The following is a 19,701-nucleotide window of genomic DNA, read 5'->3' as shown; positions in this document are numbered from 1 at the left end:
ATTTTACTGAAAACAGTGAGTCATGTGCAGGGGGCGGGGCCACGTAAGACAGGCGGCCCCACGCACCAATCGGCCCACCGGGGTCCTCCACGTTAAATGTAGTGGTCGATCCGGGCCTGGCAGTTGGGCAAAACCATGGCCCTCATTCCGAACTTTTTACTGCTGGTGCGATCAACTAATCTCCTCCTATGGGGGAGTGTATTTTAGCATAGCAGGGCTGCGTTCACTTGTGCAGCCCTGCTATGCTAAAAAAGTTTCACACAAAACAAGACCAGCCCTGGACATACTTACCCTGTGCGACGGGTTCAGCGATGATGGTCACGGATCTGAAGTCAGACTCCGTTCGCCTGAACACGCCTGCATTTTTCTTACCACTCCCCGAAAATGGCTTCAAACGGTCAGTTGACGCCCCGGAACGCCTTCCTGCTGTCAATCTTCTTGCAGTCGCCGCTGCAACGGCTTTCTTCGCTGTCAGCATCGTTGCCCGTCGACGGATGGCGCTGTGCAACGACGTGTGTGCGCAATGCACATGCCGCGCATGCGCATTCCAGACCCGATCGCACCACTGAGAAGGACTGCAGAGTGCGATCGGGTCAAAATGAGGGCCCATGTGCACTGCAGGGGGGGCAGATATAACATTTGCAGAGAGAGTTAGATTTGGCTGGGTTATTTTGTTTCTGTGCAGGATAAATACTGGCTGCTCTATTTTTACACTGCAATTTAGATTTCAGTTGGAACACACCCCACACAATCAAACTCTCTCTGCACATTATATCTGCCCCCCCCCCCCCCCCCCCCCCCTCCCTCCCTGCAGTGCACATGGTTTTGGCCAACTGCTAACAAATTTGCTGCTGCGATCAACTCTGAATTAGGCCCATAGTTTTTTGTTTTGTTGTGTTTTTTTTTCTTGATAACTTAATTACAGCCATTGACATTCCAAATATGTGAGATATATAGTTAATCACATTGTACCTTTATGGCACCTTCCCCCTCCGTTATAATTTTTCCTTTATATTGTGCCAATATATTACACCATCGTTTATAGAGAATGTTTCATCATTCACAGCAGCGTTCTGTGACGTTGCAGTCTAACATGTCTATAAAATAAAATGCAGTATATTCGCCTGAGATTCGGGCTTTTTGCCCTTTAATTATTAAACTTCTCATCTCTTTACTGCACAAAGACTAGGGTCAATTACATCAGCAGCCAATTAAGAGACCATTATAATTTTGGTCTGTGGTAGAAAACCAGAGCACCCAGAGGAAACTCACATTAACACAGGAAAGAAACCATTTTCTTTTTTTTACTCAAAATTGCTTTCACACAATTGTTAAAAATCACTGAACAACCCAAATATTTAATGGTGCTGTTATCTTGTGACAGAGTATCCATGGCAACTACATCTTCTCAAGTGCTGATCCCTGATGTCAATTTAAATGATGCCTTTGAAAACTTTGCCCTGGATTTCTCCAGAGAGAAAAAAATGCTAGAAGGACTGGACTATGTAACGGGTAAGATAATATGCTCAAAATGCACCATTCTCTCTAATAAATTAGAACAGTTTTTATTAACGTGTGTCAAAGGTAATATGGTTAGAATCTTAATTTTACTATTATTGTTTGTATAGTTTTATATTTTTTATAGCAGTTATGGGTCTTCTCACTCTGAAGGTGGTTGTCTAAGGAGTATCCAGTAAATTAACATGCAGGCTCCCACCCAGAATGAGAGCAGCCATTATATCTATTCTGGGAAAGAGACTTCTTTCAAATGAAAATGCATTTTCTATGTACACAATTTGCTAGCTGAAGAGCCTGACACTTCATTTTCTCTCATTTGGTACAAAGGCCAACAACTTCCCCTTAGGTGACTTTACCATCTTTATATCTGTCTGTCACTAACCTGACTTGCACCACTGTTTCTTAAGCTGTCCAGTGGGGCTGACTCAGAGGCGCAGCCACTGCATCTTTGTATGCATTAACCGAGCGGCTGTTTAAAATAATGCAGAAGGAGGCATATTAAGTAAAAAGACAGGCAAGGACACAGGATTGGATCAACTGTGTGAACCTCAGACCCTAACCCTCAGGTTATCAGAATTACTGGCAAAATCACGCTGCTGGGGCCACTGAAGCTGGGTCCAAGGATGCAGCCACTGGCTGTGGCACGCCCAGAGAACGGTGCTGACATGCCCCCATTTTCTGGAACACCGCCTGTCACTGTCACCAAATACCAGCAGCATGTTACTCATGCAGCGGCTTTTGGGACAATGCAATCGACATTGCAGGATCAGACCTGTAGATGTGCCAGTGCAGCTCCTGAGCATGCGCAGATCATTGCACATCAGATCTACATAGATTTCATATTTATATAAATCTCTGAATCAGGCCCAATATATGCTATGTGGAACTCTTCATAGGTGTATTTTAAATTAATTATTTTTGTTCCAATAATCTTTTATATTCACTTATGTTTTTGTGACATGATGCACTTGACAACAATTTAATAAAGTCCTCTGAGAAAAGCAAGTACAGAAGAAAGGAAGGAAAGTGCAGGGGGGATGGTGCAGGGAATAGTGTAGCTGCAGCCAGAGCCGGCCCTAACCAATGTGATGCCCTAGGCAATATTTTGGCTGGTTCCCCCTAGCACCACCGCTGGTTCCGCCTCTGACCTTGCACCTCTTTCCCAGCACCATCACCCTCACCCATAGCAGTCCTTATTTTGGTGTTTGTATCCCCTATTTCTCTAACGTCCTAGTGGATGCTGGGGACTCCGTAAGGACCATGGGGAATAGACGGGCTCCGCAGGGGACAGGGCACTTTAAGAAAGAATTTGGATTCTGGTGTGCTCTGGCTCCTCCCTCTATGTCCCTCCTCCAGACCTCAGTTTGAATCTGTGCCCGGACGAGCTGGGTGCTGTTTAGTGAGCTCTCCTGAGCTTGCTATAAGAAAGTATTTTGTTAGGTTTTTTTTATTTTCAGAGAGATCTGCTGGCAACAGACTCCCTGCATCGTGGGACTGATGGGAGAGAAGCAGCCCTACTCACTTAAGATAGGTCCTGCTTCTTAGGCTACTGGACACCATTAGCACCAGAGGGATCGTACACAGGATCTCACCCTTTGTCGTCCGATCCCGGAGCCGCGCCGCCGTCCCCCTCGCAGTGCCGGAAGACAGAAGCCGGGTGAAAGACGCAAGAAGACTTCAAAATCAGCGGCAGAAGACTCCAGTCTTCAAACTGAGGTAGCGCACGGCACTGCAGCTGTGCGCCATTGCTCCCACACTACACCCACATACTTCGGTCACTGTAGGGTGCAGGGCGCAGGGGGGGGGGGGCGCCCTGGGCAGCAATTAGAACCTCTTGGCAAAAGTTGGTCATATATACAGTTGGGCACTGTATATATGCATGAGCCCCCGCCATAATTTTGTACAGAAACGCAGGACAGAAGTCCGCCGCCGAGGGGGCGGGGCTTCTTCCTCAGCACTCACCAGCGCCATTTTCCCTCCAAAGCTCCACTGAGAGGAAGCTCCCCAGGCTCTCCCCTGCAGATTCACGGTAGAAGAGGGTAAAAAGAGAGAGGGGGCACATAAATTAGGCGCAAAAACATATTATACAGCAGCTACTGGGTTAACACTAAGTTACTGTGTGATTCCTGGGACATATAGTGCTGGGGTGTGTGCTGGCATACTCTCTCTCTGTCTCTCCAAAAGGCCTTGTGGGGGAACGGTCTTCAAAAAGAGCATCCCCTGTGTGTGTGTGTGTGTGTGGTGTGTGGGTACGCTTGTGTCGACATGTTTGATGAGGAAGGCTATGTGGAAGCAGAGCGGGAGCAAATGAATGTGGGGTCAGCGCCGACACCTGATTAGATGGATGTGTGGAAGGTTTTAAATGATAATGTTAATTCCTTGCATAAAAGGTTGGATAAAGCTGAAACCTTAGGACAGTCGGGGTCTCAGCCCATGCCTGATCCTATGTCGCAGAGGCCGTCAGGGTCTCAGAAGCGCCCACTATCCCAAATTGTTGACACAGATATCAACACGGATACTGACTCCAGTGTCGATTGCGATGATGCAAAGTTACAGCCTAAATTGGCTAAAGCAATCCGTTATATGATTATAGCAATGAAGGATGTGTTGCACATCACAGAGGAAACCCCAGTCCCTGACAGACCTTTCCCCCTTCACCTGGGCTAAATGAGTTATGTGAAAAGGCTTGGGAATCTCCAGATAAAAAACTGCAGATTTCCAAATGGATGCTTATGGCGTATCCTTTCCCGCCAACGGACAGGTTAGGCTGGGAATCCTCCCCTAGGGTGGACAAAGCTCTAACACGCTTATCCAAGAGGGTAGCCCTGCCATCACAGGATACGGCCACCCTAAAAGATGCTGCGGATAGAAAGCAAGAGGGTACCCTGCAGTCCATTTATACACATTCAGGTACCTTACTAAGGCCGGTAATTGCGTCGGCCTGGGTGTGTAGTGCTGTAGCAGCATGGACGGATACCTTATCTGAGGAACTTGATACCTTAGACAAGGATACTATATTAATGACCCTGGGGCATATAAAAGACGCTGTCCTATATATGAGAGCTGCTCAAAGAGACATTAGCCTTCTGGGCTCTAGAATAAATGCAATGTCGATTTCTGCCAGAAGGGTCCTGTGGACTCGGCAATGGACATGTGATGCCGACTCAAAAAGGCACATGGAGGTTTTACCTTACAAGGGTTGTTTGGGGAGGGTCTCTCGGACCTGGTCTCCACAGCTACTGCTGGAAAGTCAATTTTTTTGCCATATGTTCCCTCACAACCTGAGAAAGCACTGTATTACCAAATGCAGTCCTTTCGATCACAAAAAGACAAGAAAGTCTGAGGTGCGTCCTTTCTTGCCAGAGGCAGGGGCAGAGGAAAGAAGCTGCACAACACAGCTAGTTCCCAGGAACAGAAGTCCTCCCCGGCTTCCACTAAATCCACCGCATGACGCTGGGGCTCCACAGGTGGAGCTAGGCCCGGTGGGGGTGCGTCTCAAAAATTTCAGCCACAAGTGGGTTCACTCCCAGGTGGATCCCTGGGCAATAGAGATTGTGTCTCAGGGATACAAGCTGGAATTCGAAGAGATGCCCCCTCACCGATACCTCAAATCGGCCCTGCCAGCTTCCCCCTTAGAGAGGTAAATAGTGTTAGCTGCAATTCACAAATTGTATCTTCAGCAGGTGGTGGTTAAGGTTCCCCTCCTTCAACAAGGAAAGGGTTATTATTCAACCATGTTTGTGGTACCGAAACCGGACGTTTCGGTCAGACCCATATTGAATTTAAAATCCCTGAACAGGTTCAAGTTCAAGATGGAATCGCTCAGAGCGGTCATCGCAAGCCTGGAAGGGGGGGATTTTATGGTGTCTCTGGACATAAAGGATGCATACCTTCATGTCCCCATTTATCCACCTCATCAGGCGTACCTCAGATTTGTGGTACAGGATTGTCATTACCAATTCCAGACGTTGCCGTTTGGTCTCTCCGCGGCACCGAGAATATTTACCAAGGTAATGGCGGAAATGATGGTCCTCCTGCGAAAGCAAGGGGTCACAATTATCCCATACTTGGACGATCTCCTCATAAAGGCGAGGTCCACAGAGCAGTTGCTGATCAGCGTAGTACACTCTCGGGAAGTGTTACAACAGCACGACTGGATTCTAAATATTCCAAAGTCGCAGTTGATTCCTACGACTCGTCTGCCCTTCCTGGGTATCATTCTGGACACAGACCAGAAGAGGGTTTATCTCCCAAGGAAGAAGGCTCAGGAGCTCATGACACTGGTCAGAGACCTATTCAAACAAAAACAGGTGTCGGTGCATCACTGCACGCGAGTCCTGGGAAAGATGGTGGCATCATACAAGGCCATTCACTTCGTCAGATTCCATGCGAGGACCTTTCAATGGGATCTGTTGGACAAGTTGTCCGGATCACATCTACATATGCATCGGCTGATCACCCTATCCCCCAGGGCCAGGGTGTCTCTCCTATGGTGGCTGCAGAGTGCTCACCTTCTCGAGGGCCGCAGATTCGGCATTCAGGACTGGGTCCTGGTGACCACGGATGCAAGCCTCCGAGGGTGGGGGGCAGTCACACAGGGAAGAAATTTCCAAGGTCTGTGGTCAAGTCAGGAGACTTGCCTTCACATCAATATCCTGGAACTAAGGGCCATATAGGTGTACATGATGGCATCTCGCCTCAACAAAAGCTACAGAGGTATTGCGCCAGGTCAAGACACCCTCAGGCGATAGCTGTAGACGCACTAGTGACACCGTGGGTGTTCCAGTCGGTTTATGTATTTCCTCCTCTTCCTCTCATACCCAAGGTGCTGAGAATCATAAGAAAAAGAGGAGTGAGAACAATACTCATTGTTCCGGATTGGCCAAAAAGGACTTCGTATCCAGATCTGCAAGAAATGCTCACAGAGGACCCATGGCCTCTGCCTCTAAGACAGGACTTGTTGCAACAGGGGCCCTATCTGTTCCAAGATTTACAGCGGCTGCGTTTGACGGCATGGCGGTTGAACACCGGATCCTAGCAGAAAAAGGCATTCTGGATGAGGTTATTCCTACGCTGATAAAGGCTAGGAAGGCCGTGACGGCTAATCATTATCACTGTATATGGCGAAAATATGTTGCTTGGTGTGAGGCCAGGAATGCCCCTACGGAGGAATTCCAGCTGGGCCGTTCCTTCACTGCCTACAGTCGGGAGTGACTTTGGGCCTAAAATTGGGTTCCATTAAGGTCCAGATTTCGGCCCTATCCATTTTTTTTCAAAAAGAACTAACTTATCTACCTGAAGTTCAGACGTTTGTAAAGGGAGTGCTGCATATTCAACCCCCTTTTGTGCCTCCAGTGGCACCTTGGGATCTTAACGTGGTGTTGAGTTTCCTGAAGTCACACTGGTTTGAGCCACTTAAAACCGTGGAGTTAAAATTTCTCACGTGGAAGGTGGTCATGCTATTAGCCTTGGCTTCAGCTAGGCGTGTGTCAGAATTAGCGTCTTTGTCACATAAAAGCCCCTATCTGGTTTTCCGTATGGACAGGGCAGAATTGCGGACCCGTCCACAATTTCTGCCAAAAGTGGTGTCATATTTTCATATGAACCAACCTATTGTGGTGCCTGTGGCTACTCGTGACTTGGAGGATTCCGAGTTACTAGATGTGGTCAGGGCTTTGAAGGTTTATGTAGCCAGAATGGCTAGAGTCAGGAAAACTGAGCCGCTGTTTATCCTGTATGCATCCAACAAGCTGGGTGCTTTTGCTTCAAAGCAAACTATTGCTCGCTGGATCTGTAACACGATTCAGCAGGCTCATTCTGCGGCTGGATTGCTGCTACCAAAATCAGTAAAAGCCCACTCCACAAAGAAGGTGGGCTCTTCTTGGGCGGCTGCCCGAGGGGTCTCGGCATTACAGCTTTGCCGAGCTGCTACTTGGTCAGGTTCGAACACTTTTGCAAAGTTTTACAAGTTTGATACCCTGGCTGAGGAGGACCTTGTGTTTGCTCATTCGGTGCTGCAGAGTTATCCGCACTCTCCCGCCCGTTTGGGAGCTTTGGTATAATCCCCATGGTCCTTACGGAGTCCCCAGCATCCACTAGGACGTTAGAGAAAATAAGATTTTACTTACCGGTAAATCTATTTCTCGTAGTCCATAGTGGATGCTGGGCGCCCGTCCCAAGCGCGGACTTCTTCTGCAATACTTGTATATAGTTATTGCTTAAATAAGGGTTATGTTATGGTTGCATCAGGGTTGATCTGATGCTCCGTTGTTGTTCATACTGTTAACTGGGTAAGTTTATTACAAGTTATACGGTGTGATTGGTGTGACTGGTATGAGTCTTGCCCTGGATTCCAAAATCCTTTCCTTGTACTGTCAGCTTTTCCGGGCACAGTTTCTCTAACTGAGGTCTGGAGGAGGGACATAGAGGGAGGAGCCAGAGCACACCAGTATCCAATTTCTTTCTTAAAGTGCCCTGTCTCCTGCGGAGCCCGTCTGTTCCCCATGGTCCTTACGGAGTCCCCAGCATCCACTACGGACTACGAGAAATAGATTTAACCCCAATTCCAATTACGCCACACAGTACTGCAACTTTATTCACATTTGATCATGCGATAGTGTCCATAATTCATATTACATCTAGAGATGAGTGGGTTCGGTTCCTCGGAATCCGAACCCCCCCGAACTTCACCCATTTTACACGGGTCCGAGGCAGAATCGTATCTTCCCGCCTTGCACGGTTAACCTGAGCGTGCCCGAACGTCATCATCCCGCTGTCGTATTCTCACAAGATTTGTATTCTATATAAGGAGCCGAGCGTCGCTGCCATTTTCACTCGTGCATTGGAGATGATAGGGAGAGGACGTCTGCAGCGTTCTCTCAGTTGTGTTCAGTGTGCTGCAAATATCTGTGTGCTGCAAATATCTGTGCTCAGTGTGCTTGCAAATATCTGTGCTCAGTGTGCTTCATTGTGGGGACTGGGGACCACCAGTATTATATAGTAGGAGGACAGTGCAGAGTTTTGCTAACCAGTGACCAACAGTAATATACTGTATGTTCTCTGCCTGAAAAACGCTCCATATCTGTGCTGCATTGTAGTACATAGTGGGAGGACAGTGCAGAATTGTGCTGACCAGTGACCACCAGTATTATATCAGTACGGTACAGTAGTCCACTGCTCTACCTACCTCTGTGTCGTCAAGTTTACTATCCATCCATACCTGTGGTGCATTTTAGTTGTTGTGCGCAGTAGTAGGAGGACAGTGCATCATTTTGCTGACCACCAGTATATTGTTAGGCGCCGCGTTGCCCGGCGCCTAGCAACTAGGGACACCGGGCGCGCCGAGCCGCCGGGACCTTAGCAACGGGGACGCCACAGGCGGACCGCGTTCCCCGTTGCTGGGTTAATTAATTCGTGTGCACACATGTTTCTCTGGTCGTGCAGCAAGGCAGCTGCACGACATTTATTGTAACTAGGTTCTGTACTCTGATTGGAGGATTCCCTGCTAAATGCCTTCTCAGGGTCTCACACAGACGCCGGTGATAGTTTCCTGCATGCTGCTCATGTTTGGTGAACGTCTGTTCCTGGTCTGCTGTGCCCGGTCGTTCCAGTCCTCTGAGTTCCTGAGTCTTGGTGTTTGTCATCTCATCCCAAGGAGTTCTCCTGGTCCTCATTTACCTGTGACAGTCTATAGAGGATCTCGTTTGGTTTCGTGAGTGGCGGCTCTGCCGCGTGCTGCGGCCTAGGCCGCTTCATATTGTTTTCTGGTTTTGGAGCATTTGCGGAGGTATCCGCTTCCACAGTCCTCTCCGGTACTCGGCGGTGCCGTGTAGGAGAGTGGACAAGTGGAGTATTTTGGTTGTCCTTTTCCCTGGCGGTAATCCGCGCATACTTTAGTTTTAGGTTTGTTAGTAGCCCCTGGCCTTGTTGTTTAGTTAGAGGGCCCCTTGTTATCACCCTGTCTCGGTTCACTCTTTGACTCTCATTAAGACCTGAGGGGGCATCGGAGTTGGGCAGACGTAATCCGCCCTTCAAACGCGGCTGCCATGGGCCCAAGAAACCATAGTCTCGCAAGAGTGTACTGACAGCACGGGCGAGACAACGGAGATAGGGTGCCAGGGGCTATTCCCATTCCTTTCCCCATTCCCAGCATTACGTTCTGGTATTCAGGTCCCTTCATATAAGATCACCCCAGACCTGAGTATTAGAATCATAACATTATCACCGGCCCAAAATGTAAAAAAAAAAAAAGGGGGGGGGGGGGTTACATTTTTTCCCATTCTGTTTTGGTGAGAGTAAAAACCGGCTTCATGAATCCGGCAGGGTTAGGACCAAATCCCGGTCAGCTTTTAGTTAACCAAATTCAAGAACTAACTCAGATGGTTCAGGACCTTACTCTTCGGGTGAGATCGCAGGAAGATCTTTTGCGAGCCTCCCCGAGTGTGGTCCCAGAACCAAAGATGCATTTACCCGACCGTTTTTCGAATAACCGAAAAGATTTTTTTTAATTTTAAAGAAGCTTGTAAGCTATATTTTCGTTTAAGGCCTAGTTCCTCTGGTACTGAATCTCAGCGGGTTGGGATTATTATGTCATTGCTCCAGGGGGATCCACAGACCTGGGCGTTTGGGTTAAAAGGTGAAGATCCTGCTTTGTTAACAGTAGACGCCTTTTTTAAATCATTAGGTCTGTTGTATGATGACCCAGATAGAGAGGCGTCAGCTGAGAGTCACCTGCGTGCTCTTAAACAAAGTAAAAATCCAGCAGAGGTGTATTGTACCGAATTTCGCCGTTGGTCAAACGACTGTGGCTGGAATGACCCAGCCCTGCGCAGTCAGTTTCGCCTCGGTTTATCTGAATTTATTAAAGACAGTCTCCTTCAGTACCCCGTTCCTGAGACTCTCGATAAACTCATGGAGCTTGCTATTAAAATAGATAGTCGTCTCCGAGAGCGGAGGGCTGAAAGAGGAACAACTTTTAGGCCTAGTCCTTGTGTTTATACCTTTCCAGAGGACGTCGAGGAGCCCATGCAGATGGGTCTCTCCCGGCTGTCCCCAGAGGAAAGAACCAGAAGATTAAGTTCTGGTCTCTGTTTGTACTGTGGTGGTAAGGGACATATTGCTCGCAACTGCCCGAACAAGTCGGGAAACGCTCTGACCAAGTGAATTGTGAGGGGGTTCACTTAGGTCTGCAGCTTATCTCCTCAAATGACTCTCTCTTAGTTCCTGTTAAGATTTCCTTTGGCAGCCTCAGTTCATTGGTATCGGTCTTTGTCGACAGTGGAGCTGCAGGAAATTTTATGGATTTAACTTGGGCTAAGGCCTTAGGCATTCCACAGATACCGTTGGATAAACGTATCACCATGCACGGGTTAGATGGGGGTCCACTTTCCAATGGGATAATTACTCACCGCACACCTCCAGTATTGCTTACAGTAGGAGCCTTACATTCTGAAGATATAGAATTCTACCTTACACATTGTCCGGCAGTTCCTGTAGTTTTGGGTCACCCTTGGCTTGCCTTTCATAATCCCACCATTGATTGGCGGTCCGGGGAGATTTCCCAATGGGGTCCTTTTTGTGTTAAGGAATGTATTTCTTATCCAGTCTGGGTTGCAGCAGTCGTCCCAGAGCTTATTCCTGTGGAATATCAGGATTTTGCAGATGTGTTCTCCAAAGGCAATGCGGACATTCTGCCTCCCCATCGGTCCTACGACTGTGCAATTGAGTTAGTACCAGGTGCCACTTTGCCTAAGGGGAGATTATATGCCCTGTCCGGGCCAGAAACCACGGCCATGAATAATTACATTCAGGAAAGCCTTAAAAAAGGTTTTATTAGGCCTTCAAAATCTCCGTTGAGTGCAGGATTTTTCTTTGTTGAGAAAAAAGATGGGTCGCTTAGACCATGTATTGATTTTAGGGCTCTGAATAAGATCTCTGTGAAAAACACCTATCCTTTGCCATTAATTTCAGTTCTTTTTGATCAGTTACGCTCCGCCTCATCCGAATAAAATCTGGGGATGAGTGGAAGACGGCTTTCAGCACTCAGTCGGATCACTATGAATACCTGGTGATGCCGTTCGGCCTGTCAAATGCTCCGGCGGTTTTTCAAGACCTCATTAACGATGTTTTCCGTGACTTCCTTGGGAAGTTCGTGGTCGTTTATCTAGACGACATTCTGATATACTCTGAGTCTATGGAACAACATGTTACCCAGGTGCGTCTGGTTCTTCAAAAATTACGAGAGAATCATTTATATGCCAAGCTTGAGAAGTGTGATTTTCACATCACAGATGTGTCTTTCTTGGGGTACATTATTTCTCCCCACGGATTTTTCATGGAACCGAAAAAACTCCAGGCCATCCTTAATTGGGCACAACCCACTAATTTAAAAGCAATTCAGCGCTTTTTAGGGTTTGCTAATTATTATAGACGGTTCATTCATACTTTTTCTGACCTGGTCGCTCCCATAGTAGCTTTGACTAAAAAAGGAGCGGATCCCTCCAATTGGTCGCATGAAGCTGAGTTAGCCTTCCGGGCCTTGAAGCAGGCCTTTGTCTCGGCTCCTGTCCTCAGACATCCTAATCCGGAGCTTCCCTTTATTGTGGAGGTTGATGCCTCAGAGGTTGGAGTGGGGGCTATCCTTTCTCAGGAAGATCCGGACTCTCAGGAGTTACATCCTTGTGCCTTCATGTCCAGGAAATTCTCCTCCGCTGAATCCAACTATGACATTGGTAATCGGGAATTACTGGCAGTAAAATGGGCTTTCGAGGAATGGAGGCATTGGCTGGAGGGAGCTAGGCATACTATTACTGTTTTTACTGACCATAAGAACCTGCAATATATTGAGTCAGCTAAACGGCTTAATGCTCGGCAGGCACGTTGGGCATTGTTTTTTACTCGTTTCAGGTTTATAATCACCTTCAGGCCTGGTTCCAAGAATACGAAAGCTGATGCCCTGTCACGTTGCTTTCTTCTGGTTCACAATAGCAATCCTGTTACTAACCCCATAGTTCCATCCTCAGTCATCCGGGCAGGCCTCACACAGGATTTATTTACTCAGTTAAACCAGCTTCAACACCAAGCTCCTAGACTTACTCCTGCTGGTCGTCTTTTTGTTCCTGAATTTTTGAGAGGCACTGTTTTAACCGAGTTTCATGACAACAAAGTCTCGGGGCATCCGGGTATCACTAAGACCTTGGAGTTAGTCTCTCGCTCAGTGTGGTGGCCTAGTCTTTCTAAAGACGTTAAGGAATTTGTCCATTCCTGTCAGGTTTGTGCACAGCATAAGGTTCCTCGTTCGTTGCCTATCGGGCAACTCATGCCTTTAGCCGTTCCTCTCAGGCCATGGTCTCATATTTCCATGGATTTCGTGGTGGACCTTCCCCTTTCAGCCGGATTGCGAGTCATTTGGGTGGTAGTGGACCGTTTTAGTAAAATGGCTCATTTCATTGCTCTTCCCCGATTACCCTCTGCTCAAGGGTTGGCAGTTTTGTTCCTCCGCCATGTGTTCAGGCTCCATGGTTTGCCCACTGATGTTGTCTCTGATCGGGGTCCACAATTCATCGCACGATTCTGGAAACGTTTTTGTGCCTCATTGAAGATGAAACTGTCTTTAACATCTGGTTACCATCAGGGCCGGTTCCGGGGCTTCTGGCGCCCCATGCATGCGGCATTGGGGGGCGTGGCTTCATACAGGGGGTGTGGTCATTTACGCCCCCTGTACAGAGTGGAATGATGCACGGTGCGCAATGACGGCATCGCGCACCGCACATCAAAGGTCCTCTCCACGAAGGGAAACTAGACGCGTACGCGTCTAGTTTCCCTTCCCAGCGGCCAGCGGCAGCAGGGTGACAGCGGGGGCCGGGGGGCACACACTGCAGCAGCGGATCTTGCCCTGGTGCGGCGCCCTCCGGAAGGCGGCGCCCCGGGCAAAAGTCCTGCTTGCCCGTGGCAAGAGCCGCTACTGGTTACCATCCACAGTCTAACGGGCAAACCGAACGAGTCAACCAGTCATTAAAACAGTACTTACGCTTGTATTCGGCCAAACTCCAGAATGATTTGTCCGAGTTTCTTCCTTTGGCCGAATTTGCTTATAATAACTCTTGTCATTCCTCCACCAAGGAGTCCCCTTTCTTTTCAGTCTTTGGTTTTCATCCTAGAGCCAACTCTTTTTTCCATCATTCTCCAATTTCCTCGTTGACCTTAACCTCCCATCTCAGAGCAATTTGGAGAAAAGTGCACCTTGCCCTCAGAAAAGCGGCCTTCCGAGAAAATAAATTTTCTGATAGGCTCCGACATCCTTGCACTTTTAAGGTGGGAGATAAGGTATGGTTGTCAACTCGCAACATCAAGCTTCGACAACCCTCGGCTAGACTGGGACCCAAATTTATTGGACAGTTTCTTATCATTAAGAAGGTCAACCCAGTTGCTTTTCGGCTACGCTTGCCAAGATCTCTCAGAATTGGAAATACTTTCCACTGTTCCCTGTTGAAACAATATGTTTCTTCCAGGAGATTTCCGCGGAGGACCTCCCAGGGTAGATCTCCAGTCGATATGCAGGGACAACAGGAGTTCTTGGTAGAGAAGGTTTTAGATTCTAAAGTGTCCCGGGGCCGGCTTTATTTTTTGGTTCACTGGAAAGGCTATGGTCCGGAGGAAAGGTCTGGGGTCCTGGATAAGGATCTACATGCCCCTAAACTCAAGAGATTATTCTTTCAGGAATTTCCTCAGAAACCTGGCTTTAGGGGTTCTTTAACCCCTCCTCAAGGGGGGAGTACTGTTAGGCACCGCGTTGCCCGGCGCCTAGCAACTAGGGACGCCGGGCGCGCCGAGCCGCCGGGACCTTGGCAACGAGGACGCCACAGGCGGACCGCGTTCCCCGTTGCTGGGTTAATTAATTCGTGTGCACACATGTTTCTCTGGTCGTGCAGCAAGGCAGCTGCACAACATTTATTGTAACTAGGTTCTGTACTCTGATTGGAGGATTCCCTGCTAAATGCCTTCTCAGGGTCTCACACAGACGCCGGTGATAGTTTCCTGCATGCTGCTCATGTTTGGTGAACGTCTGTTCCTGGTCTGCTGTGCCCGGTCGTTCCAGTCCTCTGAGTTCCTGAGTCTTGGTGTTTGTCATCTCATCCCAAGGAGTTCTCCTGGTCCTCATTTACCTGTGACAGTCTATAGAGGATCTCGTTTGGTTTCGTGAGTGGCGGCTCTGCCGCGTGCTGCGGCCTAGGCCGCTTCATATTGTTTTCTGGTTTTGGAGCATTTGCGGAGGTATCCGCTTCCACAGTCCTCTCCGGTACTCGGCGGTGCCGTGTAGGAGAGTGGACAAGTGGAGTATTTTGGTTGTCCTTTTCCCTGGCGGTAATCCGCGCATACTTTAGTTTTAGGTTTGTTAGTAGCCCCTGGCCTTGTTGTTTAGTTAGAGGGCCCCTTGTTATCACCCTGTCTCGGTTCACTCTTTGACTCTCATTAAGACCTGAAGGGGCATCGGAGTTGGGCAGACGTAATCCGCCCTTCAAACACGGCTGCTATGGGCCCAAGAAACCATAGTCTCGCAAGAGTGTACTGACAGCACGGGTGAGACAACGGAGATAGGGTGCCAGGGGCTATTCCCATTCCTTTCCCCATTCCCAGCATTACGTTCTGGTATTCAGGTCCCTTCATATAAGATCACCCCAGACCTGAGTATTAGAATCATAACATATATAATATAATATATATAGCAGTATGGTACAGTAGGCCACTGCTCTACCTACCCCTGTGTCATCAAGTATACTATCCATCCATACATGTGGTGCATTTTAGTTGTTGTGCACAGTAGTAGGAGGACAGTGCATAATTTTGCTGACCACCAGTATAAAATATATAGCAGTACGGTACAGTAGTCCACTGCTCTACCTACCTCTGTGTCGTCAAGTATACTATCCATCCATACCTGTGGTGCATTTTAGTTGTTGTGCGCAGTAGTAGGAGGACAGTGCACAATTTTGCTGACCACCAGTATATAATATATAGCAGTACGGTACAGTAGTCCACTGCTCTACCTACCTCTGTGTCGTCAAGTATACTATCCATTCATACCTGCGGTGCATTTTAGTTATTGTGCGCAGTTGTAGGATGACAGTGCATAATTTTGCTTACCACCAGTATATAATATATAGCAGTACGGTACAGTAGTCCACTGCTCTACCTACCTCTGTGTCGTCAAGTATACTATCCATCCATACCTGTGGTGCATTTTAGTTGTTGTGCGCAGTAGTAGGAGGACAGTGCATAGTTTTGCTGACCACCAGTATATAATATATAGCAGTACGGTACGGTAGGCCATTGCTATTGATATATTACGGGCATATAATTCCACACATTAAAAAATGGAGAACAAAAATGTGGGGGGTAAAATAGGGAAAGATCAAGATCCACTTTCACCTCGTGCTGAAGCCGCTGCCACTAGTCATGACCGAGACTTTGAAATACCATCAACGTCGTCTGCCAAGGCCGATGCCCAATGTCATAGTAGAGAGCATGTAAAATCCAAAAAACAAAAGTTCAGTAAAATGACACAAATATCAAAATTAAAGCGTCTGATGAGAAGCGTAAACTTGGCAATATGCCATTTACGACACGGAGTGGCAAGGAACGGCTGAGGCCCTGGCCTATGTTCATGGCTAGTGGTTCAGATTCACATGAGGATGGAAGCACTCATCCTCTCATTAGAAAACTGCAGTGCCACTCCTAGATGGGCCAGGTGTTTGTGTCGGCCACTTGGGTCGCTTAGCTTAGTCACACAGCTACCTAATTGCACCTCTTTTTTTCTTTGCATCATGTGCTGTTTGGGGAGTATTTTTTTAAATCTGCCACTGCAGTGCCACTCCTAGATGGGCCAGGTGTTTGTGTCGGCCACTTGGGTCGCTTAGCTTAGTCACACAGCTACCTAATTGCACCTCTTTTTTTCTTTGCATCATGTGCTGTTTGGGGAGTATTTTTTTTAATCTGCCACTGCAGTGCCACTCCTAGATGGGCCAGGTGTTTGTGTCGGCCTCTTGGGTCGCTTAGCTTAGTCACACAGCTAACTCATTGCACCTCTTTTTTTCTTTGCATCATGTGCTGTTTGGGGACTATTTTTTGAAGTGCCATCCTGTCTGACACTGCAGTGCCACTCCTAGATTGGCCAGGTGTTTGTGTCGGCCACTTGGGTAGCTTATCTTAGTCATTCAGCGACATCGGTGCAAATTTTAGGACTAAAAATAATATTGTGAGGTGTGAGGTGTTCAGAATAGACTGGAAATTATGGTTATTGAGGTTAATAATACTATGGGATCAAAATGACCCCCAAATTCTATGATTTAAGCTGTTTTTGAGGGTTTTTTGTAAAAAAAACACCCAAATCCAAAACACACCCGAATCCGCCCAAAACATTTTCAGGGAGGTTTTGCCAAAACGCGTCCGAATCCAAAACATGGCCGCAGAACCGAATCCAAAACCAAAACACAAAACACGAAAAATGTCCGGTGCACATCACTGATTACATCCCACAGTAGTATCACTTTACCTTATAAATGTTACTCCTCACAGTAGAGCCCCTTATTCACATTACATCACACTAAATTGCTCCTTATTCACATTACACCACATCCTATTGCTCTGTATTCACATTAGATGACACAGTAGTGCCCTTTCTATGCGCAACACCACAAAGTAGAGCTCCTCATACACGTAATGCCACAGAGTAATGCCTTTTACACATATGAGACACATTATTAATGTCCTTATAAACATAATGTGCCTTACACATTATGACAACCTTTATTAATGCCGTTTTACACATAATGTCCCTTACACACATGCCGCACATTATTAATGCCCTTATACACATAATGACACACATAGTGCCGCCAACACATTTGCTGCACATTATTAGTGCCCCTTGATAAAGCTGATTATCTTACAGGACAGAAAAAGCAATACCTTTAACTTATATATGTGCAGGCTGCTGTGACCGCTAAGCGTGTGTGTGTAACCCCTAACAGATACGTACACGGTGCATAAGCACGCCGTCACGCTGTAAGCACGGAGTAGCTACACGTGAGGCGGAATACACTTTATAACCCATAGCAGGAAAGGAACACGACACCAATTGTATTTAAATATGTTGGGGTCCGACCCACCAACAGTTATTTACTAACAGGGGGTTACAATAATAATACAATCACAATAAGAGATACAGGCTACAATCAATGGTACATACGTTTGGTTTTGCCAGTGCCACACAGTCCGGTGCTCAGTCAATCAAGCAAGATGACCTTCAGAGAGAGATTACGGACCAGCTAGGCAGCTTGGCTTTTTATACATGTGGTCAAAACACAATACAATAGACACTGTATGCTCTTCTTCCATTGGTTCGGGGGTGGGACATAACCTGTGCACTTGGGATCATTGGTCAGTTCAAGCGGTGGGCGATGGCTAAGCCTTGAGATGTGATTTCTGTTGTTTGCATCTGAGTTCCTGCCCCATGCCCAGTTAAACCCATCACATAAATCTGGTGTATTAATAACTTATTGTTGCAATATGTGACAATATTCTCATACTCAACAGATTACTGCTTATGTGTCCCTGAACAATATGATCCCACACATGATATGATTATCCATTTCTATCCTCAAGATATACATATATCTATATCAACATATCTATCTATCTGACCCTCTGAAGAAGTCTGAGTGAGACGAAACGCGTTGGGTTCCCTGTAGTAACCCCCCTTGCCTATCTTAAAAGCTAAGTCCGAATTCCTTACCTTTTACAAAGATTTTTATGCTTTTACCAATACTTGTGAAATTTTCTGTATTTTATTCCACTTTTATATATTAAAAAGCTTGTTTGTTAATTTTATATATTTTTTGGCTCATAAATTTTAATCTCTAATTATTCTGTTTTAAACAACACCAGTCGCTGATACCCATATTCTCCCATTCTATATCCTTTTAGCAGTATTGTGCCAATACTGCACCTTTAAGGGTTGGCAGACACCTTTAAGTAGGTTACGTGTGTGTTTTTAATCATCATTAGTGCTTTTTAAACCACCTTTATACTGAGATTTCACCCCACAAGTGGCGCTGTATCATTTTCTGTTACACATATCTATCTATCTATCTATCTATCTATATATATAAAAATATATGTATACATTCCTGCTATTACAATTGTTAGGAAATAAATATATATATATATATATATATATATAGCAAAGTGCAAGGAAAGCACTCCTAATAAAGGAAATGATGGTCCCGGTGCCAGCGGTAGGTATTTCTAGCCGAAATCCAATATATACACAGATGATGTTTTTAATTATGTTGTTTGGCTCGGGAGCTTAGCAACGGACAGGTGGTGATGACGTCACTCATTTGCGCCGTCCCCCTGCTTCCCTGCCATGTGGGTGTAACCAGATATAAGGTTAGTTGTATGTTTGTTCTGTTATTGTGCCTGAAGACGATATAATAAATATCGAAATGTTGCAGTAACTCTGCTGTCCTTTGCCTGTATTTATGACCGTGTCCTGCGGACCACTCATCTGTATATATATATATATATATATATATATATATATATATATATATATATATATACACACAATTACAAAGCTTTGTGTAAACAAATCAGTCTGGTACATTGTGCTGGAGTTTCTAGGAAGATAATTTATGTGTGACCAGTAACTGGCTATTAGAAGGATGTACAGACAGCGTGTGATTTATGCATTATATGGGTAAAATATTGAATATGGCTTTTGATGGCTTTTCCGTGCGAATGTGTATGCTACCATATTTACTCATACCACGTGCTAACACGCAAGACCGCGTGAACGGTTATACATAGCTTGCGTGTATGTGCACGCACGGCAGAACAAGCATGCACACGGAGGCCATCTGTGTGGTGTTTGCACGTGATGTGTGTACCGTAATATTTTCCGACTTCAACACCCTATACACATAATGACACACATACAGTAGTACCGTTACACATATGCCGCACATTATTAATGCCCTTATACACATAATGACAAACACAGTGCCCCTTACACATATATTGCACATTGTTAATGCATTTTTACATGACACACATAATGCTCCTTACACATATTACGAACACTACTACACAACCAACCCACTCACATGCACACAGCACTCACAC

At 46.6% G+C, this 19,701-nt stretch overlaps 1 protein-coding gene across 2 annotated transcripts in view; it reads left to right on the top strand.

Annotated features, from left to right (window-relative positions):
• The window catches only part of MID2 (midline 2), a 907,753-nt gene that overhangs the window by 470,495 nt on the left and 417,557 nt on the right, over positions 1-19,701 (top strand). For both annotated transcript variants that reach the window (XM_063937060.1, XM_063937059.1), the window contains exon 6: positions 1,385-1,512. In XM_063937060.1, the coding sequence (XP_063793130.1) occupies positions 1,385-1,512 (128 nt within the window). The remainder of the gene's footprint in view (positions 1-1,384; positions 1,513-19,701) is intronic.

This window comes from Pseudophryne corroboree, chromosome 8 (genome assembly GCF_028390025.1).
Source record: "Pseudophryne corroboree isolate aPseCor3 chromosome 8, aPseCor3.hap2, whole genome shotgun sequence".
In the NCBI taxonomy this organism is placed as follows: domain Eukaryota; kingdom Metazoa; phylum Chordata; class Amphibia; order Anura; family Myobatrachidae; genus Pseudophryne; species Pseudophryne corroboree.
The sequence above is the reverse complement of the archived record's forward strand: the minus strand, read 5'-3'. Positions and strand labels throughout refer to the sequence as shown.